This window comes from Prunus avium, chromosome 6, assembly GCF_965620075.1.
Source record: "Prunus avium chromosome 6, drPruAviu1.hap1.1, whole genome shotgun sequence".
Classification (NCBI taxonomy): domain Eukaryota; kingdom Viridiplantae; phylum Streptophyta; class Magnoliopsida; order Rosales; family Rosaceae; genus Prunus; species Prunus avium.
In genome coordinates, this window is record NC_142289.1 from 6,378,280 (window position 1) to 6,401,760 (window position 23,481).

At 36.7% G+C, this 23,481-nt stretch overlaps 3 protein-coding genes, 1 long non-coding RNA gene and 1 other non-coding gene across 7 annotated transcripts; 1 reads left to right on the top strand and 4 right to left on the bottom strand.

Moving 5' to 3' along the window:
* Window positions 1–171: 171 nt before the first annotated feature.
* SIS (E3 ubiquitin-protein ligase RLIM-like protein) lies at window positions 172–2,965 on the bottom strand. Of its 2 annotated transcripts, XR_015836638.1 has the most exons (7): window positions 2,454–2,965; window positions 1,624–1,708; window positions 1,136–1,314; window positions 998–1,034; window positions 804–864; window positions 649–697; window positions 172–494 (listed from the first exon to the last, which is right to left on the bottom strand). XR_015836638.1 is itself a non-coding variant. In XM_021973890.2 (6 exons), exons 1-5 carry the CDS (start codon window positions 2,574–2,576, stop codon window positions 681–683), a joined length of 465 nt encoding a protein of 154 aa, XP_021829582.1. In that variant the 5' UTR covers window positions 2,577–2,953; the 3' UTR covers window positions 172–494; window positions 649–680. The 2 variants fall into 2 exon arrangements, 1 of the variants encoding a protein (XP_021829582.1); XM_021973890.2 differs by lacking the exon at window positions 998–1,034 and having other exon boundaries at window positions 2,454–2,953.
* A 7,641-nt stretch (window positions 2,966–10,606) lies between these two features.
* LOC110769815 (uncharacterized) lies at window positions 10,607–11,559 on the bottom strand. The gene is made up of 2 exons (XR_002528642.2): window positions 11,066–11,559; window positions 10,607–10,964 (listed from the first exon to the last, which is right to left on the bottom strand). It is a non-coding gene; the product is annotated as an uncharacterized LOC110769815 (long non-coding RNA).
* Window positions 11,560–12,030: 471 nt separating this feature from the next.
* On the bottom strand, window positions 12,031–14,989 carry LOC110769848 (proteasome inhibitor-like protein). The gene is made up of 9 exons (XM_021973887.2): window positions 14,707–14,989; window positions 14,433–14,604; window positions 14,190–14,336; window positions 13,940–14,011; window positions 13,413–13,493; window positions 13,280–13,311; window positions 13,123–13,183; window positions 12,922–13,032; window positions 12,031–12,285 (listed from the first exon to the last, which is right to left on the bottom strand). Exons 1-9 carry the CDS (start codon window positions 14,879–14,881, stop codon window positions 12,213–12,215), a joined length of 924 nt encoding a protein of 307 aa, XP_021829579.2. The 5' UTR covers window positions 14,882–14,989; the 3' UTR covers window positions 12,031–12,212.
* A 2,693-nt stretch (window positions 14,990–17,682) lies between these two features.
* TRNAG-GCC (transfer RNA glycine (anticodon GCC)) lies at window positions 17,683–17,753 on the bottom strand. Its single transcript has one exon. It is a non-coding gene; the product is annotated as a tRNA-Gly (tRNA).
* A 646-nt stretch (window positions 17,754–18,399) lies between these two features.
* Window positions 18,400–22,309, top strand: EMB1513 (copper ion transmembrane transporter). Of its 2 annotated transcripts, XR_015836529.1 has the most exons (2): window positions 18,400–19,689; window positions 22,158–22,309. XR_015836529.1 is itself a non-coding variant. In XM_021973869.2 (1 exon), the coding sequence occupies exon 1, from the start codon at window positions 18,563–18,565 to the stop codon at window positions 19,493–19,495; it is 933 nt and encodes a 310-aa protein (XP_021829561.1). In that variant the 5' UTR covers window positions 18,400–18,562; the 3' UTR covers window positions 19,496–19,832. The 2 variants fall into 2 exon arrangements, 1 of the variants encoding a protein (XP_021829561.1); XM_021973869.2 differs by lacking the exon at window positions 22,158–22,309 and having other exon boundaries at window positions 18,400–19,832.
* Window positions 22,310–23,481: the final 1,172 nt, after the last annotated feature.

Genomic DNA, 23,481 nt, shown 5'->3' on the forward strand with positions numbered 1-23,481 from the left:
AAATTAGAACCACACGTTTTGTAGTCCACATACACCGTCTTTGAAAGGTGACAACACCATGACTAACTTCCAGATTTTGATGCGTGCCATCAATTAGATTCTGTCTTAGGTAACGAATTTGATGGACCAAAGAATTACAATACAAACTATCCATCCATCCATGGGAAAACATAACAGAAAAACCAATAATAGCGCTAAAGAAAACATGCAATTACGAGTTCATACATACATATATTATATATTAAACACAGCTAAATTACTCATATCCAAATCTTCAACCACAGTAGCAGTAGTTGAAGATAAAGGACAAGTCACTAGACCAAACATCCTTTACAAAAGGAGACCACTTCATCATTCTTTACACTGATACTAAATAAGATGCATATATATAGAGAACTATGGTTTCATATGACTGTTGTTGGGCTGGACTGGAGCAAAACAAACCAGCTGCACACAACGATCTGCTGCTGCTACGTACCCTATTTCCTATATATCTGCAAAGCATATGCACACACAGATGCTTAATTAGAAAACATATCCAAATAAAATTGAGGTGAAAGTAAAAAAGAGAAGAAAAATGAAGATGCCACCAACAAGAAGTGCATCTACTATTCCTAGTATTGTTTCAGAAACTTAGAAATAATATACCTTGATGAGTATATGCCTCGGCAAGTGAGCCCTTAATAATAGAGAGACCCTATAGATGAAAAAATTCATAAGAAAAAACAATGTCAGAATAGTACATACAGATTCCCAGTAAGGCAGTTTATGCACCTCCTGTACAGAAGTTGAAAATATCATACCTTGCCACCAGTTTCCTCTACAAGCACTTCCAGAATCATCTTCAGTCCCATCTTTCTTGTACTGAAATAATCATAAAATATAATTATCAGGCTCCGGAATTAAGATCAACCATAATCTACTGGAATTTCCAGGATATGAGAGAGAGAGAGAGAGAGAGAGAGAGAGAGAGAGAGAGAGAGAGAGAGGAACTATCTCATGTCCAAAGTTCACACACTGTGTTTGCATTATTCCTGGGGAAATTTTTAAAGAATCTTATTCACATAGTCAGATGGTAAAACCAACAACTGTTAAGGAGGAAAAAACAAAAAGCTAAACAAACAAAGATTCTCACCATAGAGTTAAATCCAGGGCTCTGGGTACTCTGAGGGTGAGAATAAATATCTTGGCCACCATAATAGATTGAAGAGCTGAGGTGACATGGTTGCTGTACTCTCTGATCCTGATAGAAGGAACTCATGTCCTGATTTGGCATGCTCTGACTCTCACCTTCACTGCCATTAGAGTCACCAACTGCAGCAACATCAGAGTAACAGAAGCAGACAACTTTCAAACACACAACACAATTCATCTCTTAACCGGTCAATAAAACCAGGAATCATATGATAAAAAAAAAAACAGGACAACCCAAAGATACATCTTTTATTTGGGGGAAAAAAACATCTAAGGAGGAATATGCATAAGATCCACATCAGTGAAGAAAGGACCACCACCTTTCATGGCTGGCATGCAGCGAGAAGCAATCTAAACAAGATTGTAACAGATACAAGCTTTGGCCATGAGAAAACCAACAGTTATACAAGATAGAAAAACCTTACAAACCTGGCTCTCCAGGTTTGACGTGCAATGGTTCATCCGTAAGTTTTTTCCCAGTGACTTCAGAACGCAGAGATTCCCTCCCTAACACCTTCATGAACACCAAGACAACTTTCTCTCAGAACTTGGTACAACATAAAATAAATAAATATACACATACACTTTACAGAATCTAGTAAAGGTCAGCCAGAGAGAGAGAGAGAGAGATTCCAATAACAAAAGTTTTTTAATTTAATTTGCAAAAGAACTTGCGAGTTTATTGTGGAATATGGTTTAAAAGCTCAGAGGGGAGATGAAACAAAATATTTTCCAAAGAACAAACATATCCCAGCATTATATAATTCTAAAGCCCTTCGTTAAAAGAGCTAATGCAATCTCTCACTAAAAATAAATAAAAATCTTGTCTTGATGATGCAAATCCACTTCTTTTTTTTTATATCAGACAGAAATCTCCCAATTCAGCAAATATGAACTTGCAGATGACGATTGAAGGCCTTCACCCAATTTCGGAAAAAAAAACAAATATATGGATAAACCCCAGGAAGATTTTACGAGCAGAAATGCAAAACAGGCACCCAACAATATAAAATCAAACAAAAGGCGACAGCTTTAACCGATATTCAATTAAGAAAAACAGAGACAACATTAGAACTCCAATAGCATTAAACAGAAAACAGTCAAGAACCCTCAAAATCCAAAGAAATACCGTAAAATGCTAAGATAGCAATCAAAACCCAATTAAATAATTGAAGACAAAAATTAAAAAAACAGATAAAGATTTCAGAGATTCAGAAAACAATAAAAAGACAAGAACTTGAACAGGGGAAAAGCAATACCAGTTCCTTGGAGGAAGGCGCAAATATAGCCCCGAAAATCCCAGATGAAGATGACGACTCCTTGGACCCGAAAAGCTCAGAAGTAAAGGAAGAAGACGACCCAACTTGCTTTCTCCCCTCCATTTATCTCCCTGTATCGTTATATAAACCTTGAGAGCCTCTCTGTTTTATATCTCAGCAGAGTGCTATGAATATGTATGTGTATATATAATTATAATGAACCGAAGCACCGTCAAGCGAAGCTTAGCAAATAGGAAACCGCTACAGAATTTGTTTGTGCTAAGAAACAAAACAGAAGGCGCGATACAGACAGAGCAAATCGAATAGAAAAAACGGAGAGAAAGGGAGAGACACGTGAAAGATCAAAGCGATATCGAGTAAAAACGAAACCGTCGCTCCCACCCAATTTATAAGCCAAAAAGGACGCCTGCTCAATTTGAAAATTTTCGATTTTTATTAAATTAAATTAATTAAATTTAATGTAATTATTATATATTTGGTATGATTTTCTCCCTCGGTGTCTCAGCCTACGTTCTCTCTCTGTTTCTATTTTTATTTTTGGTTTTCTTTCTCTCTTTCTTCCTTCCTTCCTTCAACCTGTCGAAGAGAGTTACAGATTTGCGCCACGTGGGATAGGCAGTCCTTCCTGTGGGCCCTCCAAAAAAAGTCCCAACCTTTTACCGCCACGAGAACCCTAGTGGATAATAACAACCCTACCCTACACAAGCCCATTACTGACTTTTCACGTACTACTCTTTTGGACAAATGAAATATACAGTTTATAAAGAGAGAGCCAGACCTTTATGACCTTATCTTTTTATCTTGTCGGACCAAAACAGAGACGGGTCTTCTTCTCTACTTCCCCACCTTTTTTAACCTCATGCTTGGTATTTTGGAAGTTGGAAGTTGGAAGTTGGAAGTTATTTGGATACACGATTCACAAGATTTTGTTAGACAATTTAACATTATAACATTATGATAGATCTCGTTCATTAATATGTTATGTTATTCGACTGTATAATGATATAATCAATCAGATGAAACTGCATTCAAAACTGCGATCTTAATTCACAATTTTGAAAGAATTCTTATTAGGACTCGAATCGGATCATTATGTTTTCATCCCATTTAAGAATGTAATATAACAAATAAATTGTACTTTTGATCACCGGATTATACAATTTTCGATGTGACAAATAACCACCTCCTTTTGCCAAATAACATATTTATTGTATGGTAAAAGAGCATTTCTCTATGAAAACCAATAATTTATAATAATGTGGCTCAAATATCGGTAAGCAAAACATGAGAGTTCTAGCGTCAACGTTGAAGTCGGTGAGAAATGGTAGAACTTTCAGAATTTTGAGTAAAAAAAGAGAAAATTAATCCAATCTTTTGTGATTGGATGAGAAAGTTTGAGACAATCATTAGAAGAAAAACTTTCTTGTAATGGGAATAACACTGTTTTGTTATTTTTGACCAATAATACAATAACATATAAAAAAAGTAATCCCGCTTATAATTGTGCTTTTAGCTAGAATAACAAAAAGTGATATTCCCATAGCATGAAAGTTACTGTACATTATTAGGGTGATGAACAGTGAGCCTAAAAAATCTAATGCCAAATCACAATGGTTTGATGTGTAACGAAAGGGTGTTGATTGATTGATAATGTTGATGATGGGGCATGGGAAAGGGGCCACATGAAAGAAGTCACAAGGGCCAAAAACGACACAAGTTCGAGTGTCGAAAAATGGGAAAGGACATGGCAGGTGGAGTCGTGGGTTGGGTACCACTGAGGAGGGTCGCCGCGTGGTGTACGCGTGTTCAATTTTAGACCACATGGATTGTCACCGTCCTATAAACTGCACCCTCAGCATTTCATATTTTTACATCATATTCATTCAATAATTATTTGAATTTAGTGTTATGAGACATATCTAATAATCACATGCTTTTTTTACGATGATCAGTGGCGAAACTAGAAATTTATTAATATAAAGTCGCGAAAAAAGGTTTACGAAATTGAATATAAGCAAGCGTGCTTAGTATTCTCTTAAAAGAAAATCATAAGTGAGAAAATTGCATACACTCAAAGTTTATACAAGAAAATTGAGTTCATCTTGATTACGCGTGTTTAGTATACATAAATCATTCAATATGTTTAATGATAGTTCTTATATATTTGACCTCTTAGAAAAAAAGAATCTAACATTTTTAGTGGAAACTAAAAAAAGTATAAATCTAGCCAACGAGGTCTAGTTTAGTGAAAAAGGGTATTGACATACAGTGGTCTTCGGTTAGAATTCTAATGACACCGTAGTAGTGTGTGTGTGAGAAATCTCCCTCCCTCTATCACTTTGTACTTTAAAAATAGAATAATAAATCTAAGCTGTAAGGTTTGGTTGGAAGGTAATACACACCACTTGCCATTGAAATATTTTATGCCTTATATATGGGTCTTAATTATTTACCATATAGGAAACTGTTTAAGTTTTTACACTTGAGATTCATAGAATCCAGGCATAATGACCGGAAAATGCATGTAAACGAAATGCAATAAAGGAAAAATCAACCTAAATTGTGAAGGTTAATCCGACCCAAATATAATAAAGTATGGAATTTAAATTATTTGTTGTCGCCTGATTTATAAGAATTAAGAGATGCCCTACATCTCACTCGTTTTGTGTGGTAATGACTGCGACAAAAACATCGTATTATTTCTCGAGTTATAATTATATTAATTTCCAAATCGCTTTTGCTGGATTTTATAATTGAGTTCAGACGAGAAAGATTGGCTACCTAATCATTACGTTACAAATAGTCAACTTAATTAAAACATTTCAAGTCTTCTAGTTCGGCAGAGTTTGTAAGAAATCTTAAAGTACTCCCTCTTCTGTGGCTTAAATGGTAGGAGGAGGAAGAAAAAAAAGTCCCAACTAATTCCATATGTGCACGTAAAGAAATTCCTAGAAATAGAATTTTACTTTGCAACAACCATCTTTTCTCTAGTTTCCTTTTTTGAATATAAGCGATCATCTAAACCACACAGGTTGGGGGTTTCTCATACACATTGTCAAAGTATTTAAACATAAGACAACTAATATGCAAATCAATACCTTTTTTCACTGGGCTAGACTTCATTGGTTTTCCTTAATTTTTATTTTGGGGTCTAGTAAAGAAAATCCTTGATGCACTTATTTTCAAAATAAGAGAAGAACTCTCGTAACTCATTCTCTTTAATATAGGTGATTAAAGTAAACTCTAAATACGTGCAAACATATCATTATATATAAGTTTACAATTCACCCCAATAGCCAGAAAACCAGAAAACCAGAAAACCTTAAACCCTATGTGAGTGAGCTTGCTAAATAGACATGTAAATTGGAATTGTTGATAAGAGATGAGGGTGGATAAGGTTGTAACACCAACAACATCATGTGCATGTAATTATATATAAAATAATACGAGGAGAAGGAGAACAATCAGAAAACGGCACTGCTTATGAGCCAAGCCAATGAAACCTGTCTCATGGATAAGAACAAAAGCAAAAGAGAGAGAAAAAAAGTGCAAAAATTCAAAGAGACCCACGTTAAGAACATGATATCATTGGCCCACATAAGCTCTTTGCTAACATACATCACTGCGAGGGTCGCGTGTTCTAAAGTAGGCTCCAGTTTTTGGATTTGGCTCCACTTTCTTTCACTTCTTTTCTCTTGTTGTAAAGTTTCTTTTCTTTTTCTTTTTCATAATCCTATCTAATCAATTTCTTGGCTGAAAAATAGAGAGCCTTAAAATGCTATCATTATTATGCTCTAGATGTTTAAATAATACAGAAGATTCGTATACTAAAATGGAAAACCAAAATAACTCATAAGAAATAGATTATGACAAAAATATTCGAAGAAATGTTATGACAATAAAACATTTTTGTGTGTCTTTCAAAGAAGTTTGTGTATACGCAAAGTCTCTATAATTGGTAGAAGAGATCTCAAGTTCGTTCGTCCTCTCGAAAGATTGAAAAAACACAACTTCATTAAAAAAGTAAATATAAATAAAAACCATCGGCTCCCTGTTAGGTGTCATTTTCATTACATTACACATGTTTTTCAATTATAAAGCATGGCCAATGCCATGGTATCGACATTTTGCAATCAGTCCTTGCACTAAACTACAAGTCTTTCTGTAGCTTACTAAAATAAAGCATGCATTGATTTGAACTAGTATTTCACGATATTTTGCCACGAATAGAAAAGAAGCACAGATTCTGAAAGTTATTATTAGGGGGTGTGGGGACTGAGCCAGCCAGCCCACTGAGGTGGTTGGTAACTTGGTATTGGCTGGTGCTGGTCTATATCAGGAATCAGTGGGCCTTCTTAGTTAGAGTTGAGTCAAGCCCAACTGGGTTCGCTTGCAGATCAATTTCTTAGCAGAACTAGATTAACTCGAAAGAAATTTTGATATCAAACTCCTTGTTTATATACATGTTTTCCTGCCTCTTGCACCTGGAAGAGAAAAAGAAACTGGTACTTTTTCTTTGAGTTAGTAACTAAATATGTCAAATACAACTTCATTTTGCTTGAGAGACATTTGTTCCTTCAACTATTAGTGGAAATTCATTTCAACTTCCGATTCTGTGTAACTACTGGAATCCTTCATCAAGTTTTGATCTGCATGGTGATCTGTCAAAAATTTGACAGTTTGTTCAACTTTTTCCTTCAACTATAAGTGGAAATTCATTTTAAGTTATGATTCTTGTGTAACTACTGGAACCCTTCATTAGGTTTTGATCTGCATGGTGATCTGTCAAAAATCTGACAATTTGGTTAACATGCTTTGAATGTCAACATCAAGTTTCTTACCCTTATTAAAGTACTATTTAAGATTCAAGCACCCTTGTTTTGATTACTGAAGTGTTCGCAAACACTGGAATGACCTCGAATGGAAATGGCTTCCATTTTTTTCACTCACATTCTATATAAGTAAACGTGCCATTAATAAAAATCATCCGTTCCCTATAAAGTGTCACGCTCATTACATTGTACATATTCCTGGCACTTCAACATGTCACACTTCAATTATAAGCATGGCCAAGGCATCGACATTTTGCCATCAATCCTGCACCAAACTATAAAATGAAGGCAGGCAATGATTTGAAATAATTTTATTTTTTTTGGGTCTGATGATTTGAAAGTTTTGTGGTGCCAATAGAAAAGAAGTACAAATTCTTAAAATTATTACCAGGGTGGTGGGGGCTCAGCTAGCCAGCCCACTGAGGTTGAATCCATATGAGGAATAAGTGGGCCTAATTAGTGTTGGATTAAACCCACCTAATTATTGGGCCTTTATGAGTGGCCAATTCAAGCCCTTTGTTGAAATCAAATGAACATCGTTGTTTATATAAATGAGCAAGTTATTGTCATATTATACAAGCGAGATGTGAGTTAGGTTAGTTGGTCAAGTTAGTGATTCCGTATTCTTTGCACTCAAGTTCAAATCTCCTTTTTCATAAATTAGATTGATTAAGAGTAATTTAGATATTGCTTGTTGTACTAAAAAAAATTAATGAGATCTAGCCTAGTGAAAAAGGATATTGACTTGCTTGCAGACTAGTGGTTTTAAGTTCGAACCCACATGACACTTTAGGCCATTTCCAGCAGCCCCCTAGGGCTCGGGCTGGGGGGGTGGGGGGGGGGGGGGTAAAAGGCCAAAACTCATTTCCAGCAACAAAAGCTAGCCCGGGCAAGAGGTGGGGTCCACCAGCCTGGGCTGGCCCGAAGGCAGAAACAGCCCGAGTGCTAGCCCGAAGGCGCTGCTGACGCCAGCGTGATGTCAGCAGGCGCAATTCAAATTAAAAAAAATTTGATGCGCGCGCGTCAGCTTTTCCCCAACGGTCATACGCCACGTGGCAGCTTCTGGTCCTTCCGATTGCTTTTGTCATCCAATCCAACGCCCATGAATTTTTCAAGGCCAACATTTATGAAAAAAAATCGGAAAAAATTTAAAAAATTTCCCAAAAATTACTGAATTTTTTTCTATAAATACCAATCAATCCTCTTCATTTTTAACCACAAATCCTCATACATTTTCTCCTCCTCCAACTATTATTCACTTTCTACTCCGTATTTTTTTCACTTTCAAGTTTAATTTTTCTCTATCATATTATGGCTTTTTCTCAAGAAACCGGAGGGGCATGGAGCATCATGGAAGATGTCTTGTTGTGTGAGTGTTGGATCCAAATTAGTCATGATCCCATATCGGATAATGAGATGAAATTCAGTCAAATGTGGAAAAAAATTCATCGTGAATTTGTTGAAAGATCGGGTTCCACCCGTACAGAATCGGCATTGTCTAGTCAGTGGAAAATTTTCAACAAAGAGTTGGGGAAATGGAGAGATGCCCTCACTAAAGCGATGGATAACCAAAGAAGCGGGGAAAATCTAAGCGATGAGGTAAATTATTTGTAATTTTCATTATATCAATTTTAATGTCCTATTAATTTTAATTTAAATGTTTCATACAATTTGTATATTTTGTTAATATTTCTTGTATTTCCATATTTATTTAAATGTTTCTTGCAATTTTTATATTTTGTTAATATTTCTTGTATTTCCATATTTATTTAAATGTTTCTTGCCATTTTTATATATTTTTAATATTTCTTGTATTTCTAATATTTATTTAAATGGTTGTTCCATTCTCTATATTTTGTTAATATTTCTTGGATTTTCATTCATATGTTTATCTTTTTTGCATTACCAATATTTTGTTTAAGTTCTTTGCATATTCAATTTTTTTTTTATATAGATTGTGCAAGCTCAAATGTGGTTTGGTTCTACTGGACAAGGGAAAAAAACTTTCAACCATACCCAATGTTGGGAGGTGGTGAAGCATTGTAAAAGATTTAGCATTATTCCAAAGGGTCCAACGGTGATGTTAAATGAGACGCCACTCCATGATTCACAAGCTTCGGATTCGCCTATGGAATTTTATAGGGTGACAATCTTATCCGAAATTTGAAATTCAAATGAAATTTTTCGGAAATGTGAAATTCAAATGAAAAGGTGAAATTCAAATGAAATTTATCTGAAATTTGAAATTCATATGACACGTGGCGCAATTTTATAGGTTGAAAATCTTATCCGAAATTTGAAATTCAGATGAAATTTATCTGAAATTTGAAATTGAAATGAAAAGTTGAAATTCAAATGAAATTTATTTGAAATTTGAAATTCATATGAAATTGATATGAAATTTATCCGAAATTTGAAACAAAAATTTATCTGAAATTTGAAAATGAAAATCTTATCTGAAAATCTTCTCCGAATATTTTATCCGAAAATATTGTCCAAATTAATTGTTTAGGTAAACAAATTTGTGAAAAAAACAAAAAATTGAATAGTACTTGCCCTTTGCCCGGGCAACTGCTGGAAGTGCAACTTACTATTTACAAGGGCAGACACTATTGAGGTGAATAGTGTCAACCTTAGCCCCGCCCTTGCCATGGCAAGGGTTTGACTGCTGGAAGTGCCCTTAGTAGTCGTATGTGAGAAATTCCCCTCCCCTTGACTTGACTTGCAGACCAATCACCCTTATTTAGGCTATCGCTTGTGTTTAAAAAAACAAGAAAAAAGAAAATGATACATAAGGGAACATGTGGCTCACTTGAAAACCCTGAGTCACCAAACAAAAGGGTCACGTGGGCTTAAAACCTACCAATGGGCTTCAAATTTAAGCCACCAAATCAACAGACGTTTTTTTCATTCATCTAGCATCTGGAAGAAAAAAAGAAGCTTGTATGTGATGGCAAAGCTCAATTATTAATGAAAGTTTACTTACATATTATTGTATGATGAGGGAGGGAGGGGCCTCTAGAAGTCAAATTTTCATTGAATCAGAATGAAGACAGCAAGTCCTCCTGTGCAGAAATTTCAGCCAGGTTTCTAATCTCAGTTCCCACCTAAAACTCCTCCATACAATCACACACACCACTTCAAATTATGAAAAATTTACAGCCCCTCGAAATGGGTTCTTTAGGTAAGATTCTAGTTAGAAATTTAGGTAGCTTGAAGCTTAATCAGCTCAAGCATACAAATATTGATGTTAATTAAGTTTTCCCATGTAATAGAACTTGATGAAACAGAGAACAGAACTGAAACCAAAGAAGAAACTCTAATATAATTCCACTAGTATATATATATATATATATATTTATTCTCTCATTCGAATGTCCGTACGCTAATAATCTGTGGATGCTACTGTAAACAGAGAGAAAAGCAAGAGAAGTAGTAGAAAATACATGGCGTACCAACGCACGCTTTAGAGAATATATATATATATAAAAGGTATTTTTATTTACAACTGGAAAGAGAAGAAGAACAAGTTAATAATGTTTCCAAGGAAGACATTTGAGGCTAGTGCAAGGCTCAGTCCATGTACTTGTGCATTCACCTCCAGCTCCATCACAGCACTCGCAAGCAATTCCAAGTGTTGAAAAAACGTTTGCATATCCTACAATTGATTTCAGTCGGGACATCCGATTAATCAATTTGATCAAGAAGTCAGAAAAACAGAGAGATTTTGGGGTACATGTTTTTATCAAACCCTTTTACCTTGTTGTGGCAAGATGGAAAGTGGCCTTGCTTCAACAGCTGAAGATTTCTTTGATGCAAAAACAACAATCAGAAGCAACAAAGGTAGGAGATAAAACTTGGGCAGCCCCATATCTCTTCTTTTCTAACAGCAAAAAACTGTACAGCTTCTACAAACACTTCAGCAGCAGATATAGATGGGCATAAGAAAACAATGACGGGTTATTTTTAAATGTGAAGAAATAGTTTGTGTCTTTTTCAATCTAGAAGGTGTTGGCTTTTTCTGCTTGATTTAGGGCCTAAAGAGACTTAAACTAAAAACATGGGCTTCTAGAGCAAATGCTCGGAAATGTGTCACACGCTTCCCAGTTCCTTACGTTTCTGCGGGTTTGGAAATTAGTACTGGGACTTGGATGGAAACTTCCTCCTTCTCACTAAGTTTCTCAAGCGGTGGGTCAGTTGGGCCCTACCCTCGTCATCTCTGCAACATGAGAACATCATTTTTTTGGATTTTTTTGATTTTCTGATGGCTCATTTTTGCATGTTAAGACAAACGGAATTGCGTCCTTGAAATTTATAGGAATCTTCATTTGACATGTGCTATAAAGCTAGAGACAGATTTGCGTACATGCAGGGTATCAGATTCCAAGTACGGACGTCTGGTAAATGAAGTCTACTTTTCTTGGTAAAATAGAAGGAAAGGGTGGTAAGAAGATTATGAGGTACCAATCAATTTGATCACATTGGAAGCATCTAATGAGACCATTGAACTTAATTACTTCATGGTTACCAACAATTTCCTAATTAACGAAAACCAAATAGTATAACGAATTCTCGATAAAAAGAACGGTCAGGATCTTATTCTAACTAACAAAATCCAGCTCCATTTGGTTGACAAATTTTGATTGCTTAATGTAACAAATGCAGAAGATGCAAGGAATCTCCTCTGCAATCTGATTAATCCTTGCATTAAAGCATAAAGGCTATTTAAGAAATAGGGAGAGAGAATACACATTACAGATAGCATGTTAGAAACTTTGTACAAACTCTCATTTACATAGGTAACTTGCAAGCCAAAAGAAAGAAAAACAAGATCATCTCTTAGCTCCTGCAAGTCCTCAAGTATTTCTTATTTGATGTCAAGGGACAGCTCTTTTGCATCACACATCTAAATGAAATCTGAGCCACCCCCAAACTGCTCCAGGTCTGGATGAGTCCCGCTCCCGGGCCTCTGCGGATTCCTATAACAAAATACAAATCATAGAATATTATTATAAGCTAGGTGAATTGCGCCTACATTTTCACTATTTGTTAAATCCAAAATACCAAGACATTATGCATGTATTTGGATGAGTCCCAATCAATACCACCCTGACTGATTAAGCAGGCTCAAAGATAGTGAATAGTCAGTTAAGCCCATTATAAAAAGATAGTGAATGTATGTATTTTTTCATGTTCCAGGGGAGAAAACAACAAGTGCCAAACTTAAAATTATGGAAGCTCTCTTCAGTAGAGACCAGGTGCGAGCGCAGTTTAAATTCCATTTGCTTTACGGGGAAATGATTTTTTCTCTTTAAACAAAAAAAAAGAGTAAAAAAACCTAACTTACTCTACCTTCATTGAAAACCTCCATCACAGAATCAAACCAGTAGCAACTAAAACCATCCATCATTGACCATTAAACTTCAAACCACAAAACCAATGTAACCTATGCCACCCATTCATTCACAACGCTCAAACAACAATTACCAAGAAAAACAGTACAAACTAGTTCAAAGTTCAAACACATGGAATACCAGGTTCAGTCGATGCCTTATTAAATCATTTTCAGGAAGTTATTATGGGGGTACTGATGCAAAATGTAATTTCAATATTACCTTGCAAACCGATTAGGCTCAAAACCAGGAACTCCCGGAGGGCCATATGGATCAAAATGGGCACCTGGTGGAACACCCGCTGGCCTATGGGGATCAAAACGAGGAAAACCCCTGTTCCAAAAATAAATCCAACCAAAATTAGAACAGCAATACAAAGTATAACATAAGCAAGGGAGAGAAATAGAGAGAGTAACAACTCACGGTTCTCCTCCTGGAAACCCAGGCTCTCCAACGCCACCAAACCACCGAGGATCATTGGGTCCTGTATTCGCATGACAAATGAAATGTGACTCATAATAAAAAAAAACTTCATATGATTATTATCAAGCACATTAAAAATAAAGAAGTATGTACAAACCTAGAAGCATGCCCCCACTGCTAAAACCGCCCCTGAAAGACGGACAAACAATATATGTGTTCAAATTTGGAACAATAAAACTGGGTGTAAACTGCAATGACCGTCAACATCATGATTTGTTGAAGTACAATACCTAGTAGGATACATTCCAGCACCAGGCCCAGGAAGAAGATCACTAAAACCACCAGTAGGATTAATAGGAGGAAACACCATTCTGCAAAGAAAGCCAGAAAACATAGAGTAAACAGCAGATTTTGAAAACTTAAAAACACAAAACACATAACCAATGTTAAAAGGGGCAAAAAACATTTTAAGGGTACAAATCAAAATTTTGAGCATGATCGCCTGTATTAGATAATGAAATAGGTGGGAATCTAAGAATAATCGCCTAGATTAGATAATGAAATGCTTCACTACTGTTACAATCTTGACAAACCTAAGCCAAGTCCCTCCTACTCAGGCCTTACAATCTAAGCTTCCGATCAATCTTGAGTTAATTAAAAATACTGAAATGAATCTCATATACAGGGCCCTAGAATTACACACACACACACACACACACACACATCACAAAATACATATATCTGTATCTATGACCATAATAAAACATTGAAAACTGAAATTCAAGTTTAATGAAAACATTTATAGAGAGAGATGTACCCTGAAGGATTAGGTTGGGAGCCAGAAGGTCCATAAACAGGCTCACTTGTTGATCTGTCATTCCTTTCTGAACTGCAAAGTTCAGCAACAAAAAAGACACAACAATCCGTAAAAAGCACATTCCATGATTCTTACACTTCGTATGCATAAATTTTTATACTAATTTAGCACAATCTTAATGCACTTCTGGATCATATAAAAACAAGATATTTAGCAGAACTAAAGATAATCTAAGACGAAACACAATTACCTTAAAGGGTTACTAGAGGAACTGACACTGGAAGACCCATCTAATTTAGTCAAAACTTGAGTTTCCAGACTCTTCACCAGTTTGTCCAAATTCTTGAACTGTGTAGAGTAATTGCTACCCCCATTCTCTCCAACATGGTCACCAACGCTGAAGATTGTTAAAAACACCACCCAAACACCAGTAAGAAGCAAGAATTGAAAGTGCCCAATTGCAGCGACACAAAGAATCACGGCAAAAACTTACTTGATCTCAAGATGGACGGGCTCAGAACTCCCATCAGCCAGTGCATCTACAAGCAATTTATCGTTCATTACAAGGCACTTAACCAGCACATTCTTCGAACCCTTTTCAGGGTTCACATAGACGAACGCGTACTCGTCGTCAAGCTCGTTCCACTGGTCCATACCCACTTCATCTAAAACCCCAATTAAACAAAAGCGGAAAACTTTAGAAAATTTACTAATCATTTTTAGAGAAAAAAAACGAAGAAATTTTCAACATTTAAATGAGCAAGTACCAGTTGAAGGCGAAGAGAGAGCAGAATCGGAAAAAGCAGGGGGGCCAGCGGCGGTGAGCACGTAGCCGGACGCGAGGAAGGAGGCGTGAACGGCAAAGACGACCTTGTCGTTGTTATTGCGAAATGATGGCCTCGCGGCTCTGATCACTGCCATCACCGACTTGTCGTTCGCCATTGCAGTCTGTCTCAGTGTGATTGATCGGTGGGTTTTGTTTCTCTTTTCTGTTTCTAGAAATGTAAACGAGTTTCTTTCTTGCGAGAGAGCGAAGGCTTGGGGAAGTTGGAGAGAGTTCCCGGTTTTTATATATGCACCCTGCGGTTTGGGCTGGAAATTTCAGACATTAAGGCCCAATGGAGTCGCTGTACGGCCCACCACAATGTGAATTCGGTTCTTCTAATTACGGATGCTAAAAGAAATGAGATAAATCGAAAATTATTTATAGTTATTTAGTTATCTTGATTAGAGAATTAAAATAGGGTTATTTTGATTTTGCTTCCTATATTATTGTTAGTTTTATATTCTTTTCCTTTTCATGTATGATTAAGATTGTCGATTAGCTATTGAACTAGTGATATTCTTGTAGTTTGATTGATGAATGAAATTATCTCTTCTTGTGTTATCTTTTGCGTTTTTATAAACTTATAGATTCTCCTCCATGTATCTAGTTCTTCTATTTCACTCTAATTCCTCTTCTCTCCTAAATTCCCTTTCTAATTCCAATTCGGTTAAATTTGAAGTGCCACTTTGTGATCTTCAAATTTCACAAGTCATGGAATGAAAAATGATGTGATGCTACTTCCAAGTTTCTATTAAAGGCAGTTTTTAGTTTACACTACGTGAAATTTAGAAGGCGCATATGAAGTGACTTCAATATCATATTCTACTTGGTATCAATTTCTTTACAATGATGTAACCTTAAATATAACACCCATTTACATACATATGACAAAACTAGCTAGCAATTTGAGCACCAGGTCCAGCAGTGACTGCTTTATGTCTTGCAGTTGCTCTTATGTAACAGAAAACTGCCACCAAGAAGGTGGTGGCAAGCCCTCCGAGGATCACACCGCCACCGGCAACCGACTTGTCCTGAGAATGGTGGTGCTTTTTTAGGTGGATCTCCTCTTCTACGATACTCAGACTCTCTTCAGTCTCTGGACTTGGATTTGTGGAAGCTGGTGCACTGCTTGGGCTTAAAGTTGGTGGCTTGCTCTCACTAGCTTGGTGCTTTCCAAGTTTCCTAATCACAGGCGCTTGTGCATTGTACAAGTTTTTGTCATTAGAAGGACTTGGAGTTGGAGCCTGTGTGCTTGGGATTGAAGCTGAATTAGGCTGCTCTGTGGTTTGAGCCTTTTCATCTGCAGCCATGGTTACACTCACATAAGTATCTGCTAAGATCAAGCAAAGGAGAAGCAATTGATATTGAGCCATTTTGCGTAAATGGGGTGTTGGAGATGCTTGTGTTCTGAGGCAATGAGGATGAGATGGTAGCTCTGAGAGCCATTTATAGGGATTTCCATTGAAGCAGATCCTATATAATTGTGTGGCTAATTTGATGGAAAGTTCCAATTGTCGGATTCTATGAATAAATTTATTCACTCTTGTACTTTGAAATTAATGGGGTTGTCTGTGAGAAGGGGAAATGATAGAAGACTACACGTGTGAGCATTAGAATATTACAAATACAACTGAGCTTTCAATCAAGGGAACAAGATCTGTAACATGTTTATTTGTCAACTTGTAATATGCAATTAAGTGTTGAATTATCACTAATGGCAGAGCATAATTAAATTAAGGCTAGTTCAAGTTCCCATAATCTCTAAACAAATGGAAGATGGTCAGAAGCTGCTTAATTTTAATTTAGTTGGGGTTTGTTCATTCATATCCATTGCTTGTGATGGCAAAAGCATTCATCTACATCTCATTTCCATAAACAGCCCCAAACGTAAAAAGTTTTCTTGTCTGTGTGTGATGAATAACTCTGATTAATAAAGTTTAGAATATGGAGAAGAAAATCTGTTGGATATGATCTAAATCAAATGGCCAATAATCTGCACTTCTGCTGCATCAACATGGTGCCTTAAAAATTTAGCAGAAGGTTCATCTTGTCTGTGAACATGTTAAGAACATCACAAAACTTTCTAGACACAGTGTTGAGAATGCTTTAAAAATTATGCTTGCTATGTCTAAGCATTCATGCATTTGAGCTTACATAAAGAAATTATGAAAGCAATAAGATTGCCGGTTCGATCGAATGGGGGTTGCATTTCATGATCCTGGAATATACGTATGTCTGCAAATCTGTATATCTCATCTTGATTTGAAAATATAAGTGCCCTTTGATTGAGTTGGTGACCATTAATAAAATCATGGAATCTTTAACCTCACTTGTGGTAGTGTTTGGGAAATCAGAGACACACAGCACAGGGTTCATGATATTTTAAGCTAACAAGCAACACCTGCTGCATTGCTCTGTAACTTCTCATGCAATTTTTTTTTATTTTTTTTGTGAACACTAGTAATTGTTTAGTAGAAAGATGGCCCATTAAGCAGGAAACAATAGATGTTTTTTCTTTTGGACAACTTGCGAAGAGGAGAAGGGACAACAGAGCGAGAGCGGTGTGTTTCATTTGAATTACAAGGTTTCTGTCAGTGAGTGTCTGTGCATGATTGATTGCATTTAGGTTGCTGCGTTCATTTTTCTAACATGAATTGTTTAGCTGGAGATACTGTGCAGCCAGCTCATCCAATTGTGAATGGTGAAGGTCAAATCCAGTGAGGGCAATATAGATTAGCAGCAGTTTGCACGTGCACAGAGGCTCTCCTGACTGACTGTCGAGAACACCACCAGCCTCAGCCTCAATTTTCTCGAGCCAGGCAGATCAAGACAAGTGACACCCAAAAAAAAACACAAAAAGATTAAAGAGAAAAACAAAACAAAACAAATGGGCTGCCCAGCATAAAAATTGAAAGATTGCACCAGCCGGGAATCGAACCCGGGTCTGTACCGTGGCAGGGTACTATTCTACCACTAGACCACTGGTGCTTGTTGATACAATGTATGCGATTGTAATTAAATATAGAATTCTTCGACTCTCCCTTTGTTTACTTCTTTTGAACAAGTGACTTTTCCATTAAAGGAAAATAAAAATAAAAATCTAACCTACGGAGATGATTATTCAAATTGGTTGCAAGGGAGGGAGATTTATTGTTATGGCTAACTAACATAAGCGGCATATCCAAAAGAAACCTCTATTCAAGTAACAAAAGCAAAGCAAATATGGATTTAGCTAAGTTGACTAGAGAGAATCCCGAGTTCGAATTCTCCTCTCCGTAGTTTAGATTAAATTAAAATAAAATATTGCTTGTATAATTTTATTTTATTTTAAGTAACAAAAGCAACACAAACATGGCTTTGCCAAGTTGACTAGAGAAGATGTGCTCCCCACTCTGTAGCCGAGTTCAAATCACCCTTCCCATAGTTTAGATTATATTAAAGTACAATATTGTTTGAACACAAAAAAACAGTCCAATTGATCCAAACATGATTGGGCCTCTTTGCTGTTAGTCATTCAATTACAGAAGTCCAATTCGATATATGCTTGCCCACAAAAGAGCCCAACCATTTTCTTGATGGGTCGGGTCGGGTTGTTTCCATCCGGACTCCATCATCCAAAGGCTAAGAAGATAACAGCCACAAATTCGGAAACTCGCTCCACAGTGAACACAGCGGCTTTGCTGCCCTCACTTCGCGCCTTTTCTTCAATCTTCATCCATTCCAATCTCTGCAAACCCTAAATTAGTTATCTCCATTCATCCAATTTCTCACTCACTCTCCATAATTCGCCTCTGAAAATGCAGCGTCTTTCGTTCTCCAATGCCTTAACATCTCCAACCCCTCTCTTCCTCCACACAGAGCTCTCCCACCTCTCCCTCCAATCCATAACTCTAACCCCAAAACCCACAAGCATCCGAATGGGCGGCGGACCCAGAACTTTCCCTGGTGGCGTATCCAAGTGGCAGTGGAAGCGCATGCAGGCAAAGAAGGCCAAGCAGCTCCTCAAGGCTCGGCTCTGCCGCGAGCGCCAAATCTACGAGATGCGAAAGAGGGCCGAGCTCAAAGCCGCCGTGTCTGAGCTTGAGCGGCCATGGGAGGTGGTCGAGAAAGCTCCAAACTTGTTCTCTGTCAGCGCCGACGAGCAAGTCAAGGTTTTGGCAGATAGGTTCCAGAGGCCTGGTGGCTTCGATATGTGGACCGAGAGGGACGGCCCTCAGTTGTTTCACACCATGGATGACTTGCCGTCTGCGAGGTTTTTCCCCAAAGGGGTTGTTCATAGTGTGAGACCGTATAAAAGAATTTCTGGGCCTGAGGATTTGGAGGATTTGGAGCTTCAAGATGAGGGCTTTGGAGGAGTTGAAGAACTGGGTAATGGGTTTAAGAGTAAAGGGAAGGTAGGAAGTTCAAGTGAGTCATTGGATGTAGAGGGTTCAGATGGGGAGGGTTTGAATCTGAAACGTTCCTTGGAATCGTTGAGTATGAATGATCAAACTGGGAAGAAGAATAATGGCAGAATGAAGAAGAAGGGGAATAGGAGAAAGTCTGAGTCTTCAAGTGGGTTTGATAATGGGCAAATTGGTTTTGATAGGAAACAAAGAGTACAGAGTCCCATAATGCGCGGTGGCAAAAGTCGACATAATAGAAGGAATAGTTCAAAGTCTGATGTTTTTGATATGAGCTTGCTGCAAGATGGAAGTTATGAACTTCAAGCGTATAATGGCCAGCCATGAATTTCAGCTCAAAGTTTGGACTGGAAAGAGCCATTCACAAAGAATCAAGGGATTATGAACTGGGCGATCCTAAGAACTCGTTAAATGACAATGAATAAGCAGTTTAAGTAAAAATTGCCACATTATGCAGAGGAAGTCTTCATGTGTTTGATGAAGGCTCATGATTCAGGAAACATTGTCACGCTCCCAAAAATGTATGTATTACCTTTCGTAGTTATCCTGTGCTGAAATAGTTGAATGAAATGTAGTCCTCATCAAAGTATATATGACATATAGTATCGACTAATTGATTAAAATTTGCTAATTGCTATATACATTTGTCACATGATTTTGTTGATCTTTAGGGTCTATAATCTTAATGATACAATGAGAAATCATGTGATGTGCAATATACTTGCAATTTAAGCCAGAAATGGAACTTTAAGTTTAACCCTGCATCACTCTATCAGTAAGGATGACTTTCTCATGAAGATGATATTTATTACGTACTTGATGAATGTTTGTATTATTTCAACTGCTTTTCAGTAAACTCATTAAACAGCTTATTTAAAACTGCAGTTCAAATTTCAGATTTTGAAGAAGATAATTATTCGATGTGCTCTTGAGAGAAAAAATGTTAATGACTGATGAACTACAGAGACGATACATATTAGCAAGTTCTCTTTCTTGTTTTTGTGGAATCTGAAGCCAACGGATATCTTTGCTACAGATTGATGCATTTTACATGAAAAAACTATAATTTGCATCAGCTTTATACCAAAATTAAAGGATTCAGATTTTTTATTGGTAGGCTTAGTGCATAAAAGAACATATTGTTCAGCATGAAGATGTGGTTTTTCCAACCACATATTTGGCTCAAACGCTATCTCAGTGACCACTAACACCATATGAATAGGCTTCTCATGATTTGGGCCACACCATTTCTTTTCCCCTAATCTGTTTCACTTATCGAATGCCCTTATAGATAATGTAGTGGATTTTGATTTGATTGATTACTTTAGATGATGGAGCCATTTTGGTAATAATCATTTACAGTGGGTTGTTGTTGGTTGTCTAGTGGAATGTGTGGTAGTGAATGAGTGTTGATTTGATTGATTACTTTAGATGATAGAGCCAATTTCGAAACGATCATCTGCAGGGGGTTGTTATTGGTTCTCTAGTGGGAAGGCTTGGAAATTGCTAGTAGGTTTTTAATGGATGATGTAGCTACAGAAACGCTGACTCAGTGGCCATCCTTAGAATCAAAGATTTGAGGGTTGATGCTGGTGGGATGGTAACGCATGTAAAAGTTTAGTTTGTTGTCTAAGTTAGACCGGGCTACTAAGCTAGTAATTGTAAATACATTATAACGTTACAATTGCATTCTTTTTGGTTTCTTGGATCACAATTGCATTTGAGACTCCAGGATTCTTGAGTTTATGTGTTACATTTACCTTGCATGACATAAAGCGTGGAAGTGTTGTGCATATACTATATATTGTTACCTGCTGGTGTTCTCTGTGGATTTCTTTGCTGTTGTGTCACATTTTATATTGAAGTTGATTAAATTCTCTGTCTTATCAGTCGCATAAAGGTAGTTGTTGTATTATGTATAAGATGCATAGCTCCTACTGAACTGCACATCCTGCTGAAGATGAGGAGATAAACTCTGAACTTTAGATAACTCTTGTCTAGCCAGGATACGTCTATTTTGATCTGGAATATCATCCTTATCCATCTTGATCTGTACATTCTAAGTCAGACAAAACTCATATTTCCTGGGAATATTAGGTTTTTATCCACTCCAAAGGTGATGCCAGTATCTCTCCTTTTCCAATTTAGAAGATCAGAAATCTCCTTAAATCAGATTTAACTAGGCAAGATTTAGCAATCATATCTAGAAGCACTATAATCTCTTTACTGCATTCACATTTGCCAAAACAGTCAACTTCATGCTTGCTAAGACTCTGACCTCCACGCGTTTTACTCCAAAGCAAAATAGATTTAGTGGGCTGCTGCAGCCATTTCTTCATACCACTCGAATCTGTCTTAGTGGATTCTATCTTTATTTATGAAATTGCTGTAATCATTAATGGGAAGATGGTAGTTTCTTTCGGTGGAAGACTCGTTAGCTTGCTGATTATTGGTGTTTAGTTTGCACTTTTTTTTTTTTTTTGGTCAAGTGTTTAGTTTGCACTTTGCATGTAAGAAATTGACTTAACTGAGTAGTGATTGCGTATGTCCTTGGTACTTTGACCTAAACTTCTTTTCTATGCGTAAACAAACATAGAAGTGTTCAGATGAATTCAAATAAGGAAAATGCTAGGGAGACCAACTTGGGAGACCAATTTGGGATACCAACTCTCTAATAGAGCGTGGGACCCATTGTATTGGTGGGCTCCACCTCTATTAGAGAGTTGGTCTCCCAAGTTGGTCTCCCTAGCATGACCCTTCAAATAAACTTGAAATGAGACAACATAATCTGTCAAAATGCTTGGTTTACTATTATTCATTTGATGATTGTCTGAGATTTTTGTCAGCTTCCTATGGCCTTGGTGTAAAAGTATGATATTATTGACCAGAAGGGTCAAGTTTTTTATTTGAGTTTCCCACATTACTTTTTGGATAAGCGGAAGTAATTCCTCAAAAAAGCTCAAAATTTAACCAGGACCTCTTTGTTTAGGGGCTAATGGCTGGTGGGGCTGGAGGCTGCTGCGCCATTTTCACTACTTCAATGGCTATTAGGGTTGAGATTATGTTTTGTACGTGTATTTAAACAAAAATTTGATTTTGGTGAATTATAATCTCAGTACACAACATGTTATGTTATCAAACAGTTAACAGTTGGACATGACATGAATGAATTGAAATATTTTTGTAGCTTGAGTTGTAATTTGGTAGTTGATGCCTGTTGGAAGTTGGGTAAGCAGTGAGGAAAGGTCCAAAAAAGTTACTGATATATTTGTGATGTCGACACACTATTGGTGTGTGAGCCACGTTTCATTTTCATTTTCACTTGTTGGTAGTGGCATATTTTGGGGTAAACGTATGCTAGAAGTTTTCAAAGATAAAAAATAAAAAATCATGAGGCAAGTGATTATGAGTAATCTACCAAATACCAATTGCTTTAAATTAAGGATGCTACTTTTGTTAATAATTCGTCCAACAAGAAAAGAAGCAATTAAAATATGTTTTATCAATAAACAATATGTGTCTCTTTTTGGGGTCTGAAGAGACAATATGTGTCTTTGAAAGCAAAATAAAATAGGCAAATTGTCTGAACAAATCCATTGCTGTCACCGACTCTTTTAAATTTTTTTTTTTTTTTTTTCTGGCTTTATCACTATCTGGTTAAAGCTTGAATTTAAGCAGGTCTACAAGAATCATTGTTTTAAAATTATGTTGCTACTAAAGTATTTCATTGGTTCTCGCTCGTACCACTCAAGTTTGAATCTCCATTCCTATAGATTAAAGTAGTTCAAGATAAATACATGACGTTTGATATTGACACACCTCCTAACCTGAAGAGACACCAAGCCCTCTCAGAAAGGCATCCACTTTCCCTCAATCAAAGAAATTAGATGCAGAGTATGATTACATATTATCTTTCCATCACGTTTTAAAATAACCCAAAATTTTTGTTTCTTATAGTTGGTGATGATTCTGTTTCAATTTCTGCTGTTGTTGTAGTTAATTTATACAAATAAAAAACAGTCATAGTTGGACTCAAATACTCTGCAATATGAACGTGTGCTGTATATCACAGAGCGCCTGATAATCTGATACAAATGCATGTGCTGTATATAGATATAGTGCACATTGTTCATGTGCCAGTGCCACATTCTTATTTTCCAAGTACCATCGAATATATTCCTAGAAAGTAGAATTTTTACCATTAAAGCTCAAGCTCCTTTAGCAGAAACAATGATCATTTCTGCAAAGAAAGGCCATCACTAAATTTTGTGTACAATTTGAAATCATGAGGACCGCGATATCGAAATGTTCGT